The sequence below is a fragment of the Stomoxys calcitrans genome, chromosome 1, assembly GCF_963082655.1.
Source record: "Stomoxys calcitrans chromosome 1, idStoCalc2.1, whole genome shotgun sequence".
NCBI lineage: Eukaryota > Metazoa > Arthropoda > Insecta > Diptera > Muscidae > Stomoxys > Stomoxys calcitrans.
In genome coordinates this window covers 36174472-36180501 of record NC_081552.1, presented here as the reverse complement: position 1 = coordinate 36180501, position 6030 = coordinate 36174472, and the positions used below count along the sequence as shown (strand labels likewise).

The 6030-nt window shown below is 40.5% G+C and overlaps 1 protein-coding gene across 1 annotated transcript; it reads right to left on the bottom strand.

Moving 5' to 3' along the window:
- Positions 1-1629: 1629 nt before the first annotated feature.
- LOC106094799 (protein aurora borealis) lies at positions 1630-4728 on the bottom strand. Its single transcript, XM_013262039.2, has 2 exons — positions 4284-4728; positions 1630-4222 (listed from the first exon to the last, which is right to left on the bottom strand). The coding sequence occupies exons 1-2, from the start codon at positions 4640-4642 to the stop codon at positions 2557-2559; spliced, it is 2025 nt and encodes a 674-aa protein (XP_013117493.2). The 5' UTR covers positions 4643-4728; the 3' UTR covers positions 1630-2556.
- Between the last annotated feature and the right edge of the window lie 1302 nt (positions 4729-6030).

Below are 6030 nucleotides of genomic sequence, written 5' to 3'. Positions count from 1 at the left end.
TTGTGACCGTGACAACTGTGCAAGCTGCAGGTGTTAGTCAGCTTTGTCGCCTGGATTGCTGCGACCAATATGCTCCTCCGACTCATAAAGTCCACGATCTCATCAATCTTGCCACGAAGTCCGTTGTAGTTTAACTGCCAGATCGATAAACTTCCCGACGACGACGCTTGTGACTATACTCCCGTAGTGAAGTGAGGCCGGAGCAAGATCGAAAATGTACCCACTCCATGCAACGGTTACACCTCACCGACACCGAACAGAACCAGGCTCCGGGGTTCTTTTCAATCCCGGCACGGACCAGAAGCGTGCGGAGAAGGCACACCGGTATGTGCCTCTCCCATGACGAAAAAAGACGAACACGTACACTGAGGCGGCAGCCCTTGCCGATGAAGATTCCATTGGGTCAATCCGGTGCGTGTTGTGCTATGCAGTCTTCCAAATCCATGTTGATGCTCGGCGAATGGAAATTCCTCCTCCTACGAAGTTCGGGAGCAATAATGCCCAGACTCGGGTCTGTATGACTCCCCCAAACTCGTCTCCTTTGCAGGCTTCAGTAGCGGGATCCCTCTGCTCATTTTCCAGACATCGGGAACTATAGGAGTGTTCAAAGAATAGGTTGAGGACAGTAGTAAGGTACTCAACTCCTGCTAAATTCAGATTCTTCAGCATCAGTGTAGAGATTCAGTGGGGGCCCAACGCTTTTGGATGATTTGGCGCAACGGATGACATTCGTAACTTCACCCACAGTCAATTGTGATGGCTGTCCATCGGCTCGGAGAACACGGTTACGGCGAATGGCTCTCCTCCTTGCCCTGTCACTCTCGGGATGCATAATATATTGACGTTTGAACAACCTGGCGCATCTCTTCGGAACGGTCACGGTTATTTTGCCAAAAGTGACTGAGGTCCTGTCATCCCATCTACCGGGGTTCGAGAGTGACTTAACAGTAGACCACAGCTTGCCTAAACCGCTGCCTAAGTAACATTACTCCAAGTGTTCCAGCCACAAATTCCGCCTATGTTCGTTGACAATCCTGTTTATTTCCAGAATCAGCTGGCTGACGAACACAATGCGGAAAATTTCAGCCAAATGGGGAAAAAAATGCGGCTTCCAGGGGCTCAAGGGGTCAAATCGGAAAATCGGTTTATATGGGAGCTATATCCAAATCTGAACCGATATGGCCCATTTGCAATCCCCAATAACCTTCATCAATATTAAGTACCTATGCGAAATTTCAAGCGGCTAGCTTTACGCGTTCGACCTCTATCGTGATTTGGACAGACGGAAGGACATGGTTAGCTCGACTCAGAATGTTGAGACGACCAACAATAAATATGGGGTTCTAGATAAATATTTCGAGATGTTGCAAACGGAATGACTAGATTAGTATGCCCCCATCGTATGATGGTGGGTATAGAAACAGTTTCCATTAAATAATGAAAATGGTATTCAACCCGTTTTCTGATATCTATGTCCATGCGATTTTGCATATGTGGTAATTTTTCAGCCGACCCTCACAAAACGTTGGCACACATTCTTATGACTGTTGACATTTTTAGTGAACTGGTTTCTATCGCTCTTCAGGGCTATGCAATTATTAAGGCTCCAAATGATAATTTTTGGGGTAATATTTCAATTTATTTTTTAAAAAAGATTTTTCATACATTTTTTTTTGTTGACTTATACGAGGAAACTATGTCCAATTGTTGTTGTCGTAGCAATGTGTTGTACACTGGGGCCGCAGCCCTTGCCGATGGAGAACTCCATCGGGTCAATCCGGCACATACAGCCGGTTGCCATGTCCAAATGTATTTAAAGGAGCCAAAAACAACATTTTTTGATATACACACAACTTTATCTCTTGGCATAGTAAGGAGTAAAAGGCCAAACGAGGCAGAAATATAAGGAAATGATAAGACTTTTTCTTTGATTAACCTACAGGCAATTGGCACAAAATATTGAAAAATTTACAGTAAAGTTTGAATATTTGCTTTTTAGACATTTCCCCCCTTAAGTCTGAGGACTTTCAAGGGTCCAAGTACTACTCCACTCATAGGATCTTCTTCATGTCTTTTTTCCTTTTCATGATATTTTTGTTATTTTCCAGAAACTGAAAAAATAATCTAAAATTGGTATTGGAATCTAAACTAGTTTTCTTATTCTAAAGTAGTCTTTCTTAATCTTATCCAAGTTTCAGTCTATATAAACTAGCAACAACCATCATTATTTAGTTGAGATTAATTTTGAAAAAAAAAAAAATATTGTTTATATATTGACTATGGTTTTAGCATAAGGCCTTTTCCTTTCATTTAAATATTGCAAACATAAAAATATTGTTTTTTTTATACACAACTAGTGCTTAAAAAAAAAAAAATCTACTCTACATAGTTTTCTCCTCACATAAAAATTTATAAAATTTTTAAAAAAATTAAATAATTATAAAAAAAAAACAATACAAATAAACAATCAATCTTTTCTAGCTAAAAATTAACAAGACCTAACAAACTAATTTGAAAAAAAAAAAATTAATAATTTCGAAAACTTCAAATAAACAGTCAAATCATGTAATCAAACTTATCCTTGGTGGAGGGTGTTGAAGAACAATGCACCACCATAGGTAGAGGTTGCAAAATCTCTCCCCCTTGCCTCGGCTGCTGCTGCGAGTGGCAATCTTGTGATTCTAAAGAATTTTGTGACATTTCGTTGAAGCCACTATCGGTGCGATAGAAAGTCAAAGCCTTTTTAGGAGATTCAGTCAAATTTGTTGCATGATGTACCATGCCTCCAAAAGAGCTAGAACTTGTGGGCATAACTGCCACCGGTTTTTTCAAAAGGCCCAAGGCCAATTTTTGGGCTTCGACGTCATCCTCCTCTTCGTCATTAAGCCAATTGGCAGAAAATGATTGCGATAGATTTTTGCGGCTAGCTGAGCGTCTTTTGCTGCGCGGTGTATCCGATTGTGAGGAACTGCAGCTAGAGCTTTGCGTTGAAACCTGAGATATTTGCATGTCCTCTACATCCTCGGCAAATTCTGAAACATCTTCGCATGTCTCATCTTGGGCCATGAAAACATCCAATTCTTGCAATTGTTGATTGCTTGTCTTAAGGGTTTCCTTTGTTGTTGTTGTTGTTGTTGTTGTCACCATGGCATTGTTGTTAATCAGTCTTTCTTTGCTTAGGGAGCATTTTGAGGAATTTACCTTTAGACGACTAACCTTAATATTAAAGCTATCAGAGGAAAATTCCGCTATGTTGTTGGTAATCATTGAGGCCAAAGGCGACGAAGATCTCTCGGGGGTGAATTTTTCATTGTCGGTTTCTTGACTACCATTGCTAATCAAATCATTGCTTAAATCGTCTTTATCCTGGGAGCGATGTAATTTCTCCAAGGGCTTCCTTCTTACAGGCGGATGTATGGGTGATAGTTGGGCAAATTCCTCAATTTCGGAGCGTAGATTATTGAAACGTGATTTGCGTTTGCTGGCACTATTTTGACCGCCCTCCAGTAAAGGCGATAAGTCATCTGCCGCCGATATGGGCGATAGGGAGCCAAAAGAACTTTTGTCTAAAGAGTCGGAGAGCTTGCCCACAATAGCTGTATGCTGCAATGAGTGCAGTGAGAGTGGACTAGAGTTCGATTGACCGCTGGTAGTGGTACGCCCTCCGGTGGAGGAATTTTTGGGGGCCTGCTGTTTTTGCTGTTCATTTTCCCAAATCAAGACGTTGTGAATATCAAAGAGTTTACGCCTTAAAGAGGTGTCCTTGGCATCCAGGCTACAACTAGATGCTGAGGTGCGGGCAGCATAGCGGGATTTCTTCAATTCGATATTGGCTCCAGCCAACTGGGGCTGCAAGTAAGGTTTCAGGGCCTCTTCCAAGGCGGCGGGTAATATGGGTGGCAAGGTCAGTTCTGTTTGTGAGCCACAATCACGTATTCTACGTCCTGGCTTGGATATAGGCGTATTGCCGCTAATGTCCTGTAAAACTATGCGATGTCCCCTCAAAGGACAATCCACTGGACTGGGTACAATTTGGTTTTCTTTGAAATAGGAACTTATGGCCAATTGGGCCTTAGCCTCCAATTCGGGATCCGGAGAGTCATTGAATTGTGTCTCATGTGCCTCCACATTGGCGGGCATCATGCTGGAGACTTCATCTATGGTCCACTCGCATTGAGTGGAACTCATTTGCGGTGTTACCGGACGTTGAAACAACGAGGGACTGTAAGCCAAGAACGATTTACATGAAAACAAACCCACACACAATAAATCTCATTGCTTACCTTGCTATTAAGGGCATATGCAACCTATCAGCCAAGGCTGCCTCAAAAGGATTCTTAACCTTCTGATGGCGTTTCGCCGGTGGTGTTTGTATTACCGCCATGGACACCGAATGCAGGCTATTACCACCACCACTATTGGACATCATGGTGCATGTGTTCATTGTATAACTTAAGCTTTGGCCCACTGGCTTAGGTGATCGTGGGTTTATGGATTTTCTTACTTTATTTTTTGGCGTCACCTTACATTCTTCCGGCGTTTGAGGATTCCAACTTTGCGGATAATTTGCTAGGAATCTATGACCTTTAAGCTTTTGTGGCGTCTCATGTTCTATGTTATCCATTCTTGCGTTTGTTTGCATGTGAATATTTTCTTGAAAAACAAATCCTTGAGGACGTGATTTATTTTTTAAACCACAAGCCAAAGGAATAAGGATACAGATGCAGAATTTTTCGTCAGTTTTGCGCGTACAAATCAAATAGACGATTATCGATTAATCGATTATTTAAATTTTTTTCTAAAAAATCGATAGTTCGAAGTTGACTTTTATGCTGAGTTTACATGGCACATCATGTGGTTTGTTCTTGTGCATGTGCAGTTTTTTTTTTATTTTAGAACTATATCATGGCCAAACAATTAAAGGTGGTCTCATTTGTACAGCAACCACAAGTCATATGGTGCAATACGGCATGTTGTCATCAAGCTGATCGACGTTTTGCCAACACACATAAAGGAAATTATGTGCGTACATGAGCAGAGAATATGCGATAGAGAAAATAACAAAAAAGAGAATGCTGTCATCTTAATACCATCAAACCTGGTCGGCTGTTAAGAGCTGTTCGCGTGAGACCAACTTTTTAAATCCGCCTTGGTACTATATGAAGTTTGAGGGAAATGAAATCTATCCAGGGAACCAAAATTCTGAGGCCAGGATTCACTAATAGAAGGGTAGGTCACTTGCGAAAACAAAAAGTGGATAAGCCCCATGAACATCATTAAGTTAACAAAGAATGAATGTAAAAAGAGAACATGTTGACATCCTTAATACCAATTACTACCAAAATTTTTAAAAATTGTATGTCGGCTAATCGTTTGGCTTAACCCTATTCAGTGAATCCTGTTCTGGGGACAAATTACCGCATACGTGATGCAGTGTGCTGTCGTATCGAATGAAACTTCTTCCCATATTTAATGGATGTTAAACCATTTTTAGAGACATTTTAATGTACATTTTTTTACAAATGATGATCGATTTAAACATTTGCGTTCTTAAATTTCAAAAATCCTCGTTCAATATAGAAATGCATAATTCACAATAGAGATTTTACTCTTTCAAGTATGCAGTAATTCGGCCTCTGATTGAATTGCCAGTGCAGGCTTTTGTAGAACATCTGTTGTCAAGATTGCCATGATATGTTTTTCACATATAAGTGCTGCTCATGGCACAATTAATAGGTAGTGTCGTTAGCACAAAAACATGGTAAAATTTAGAGGTAGTGTTATTATTAGGTAGGGTATCTACCCCCAACGAAACTACCATGAGTGGCAAATACCGTAAATTGAAATGTCAAAGTGGTTTTAGAAATAAACTTTGTTTTACAACGTATCTTCTTCAAATGTTTCTATATTTGTATTTTCATCATTACAACACTGTTTTGTTGCTTATCAGTGGAATATCTGATACAATAGAACATCTTTAAAAGATTTTTGAAAAAACAAAATCGCAGATGTGTTGTCAAGCCTTTGACA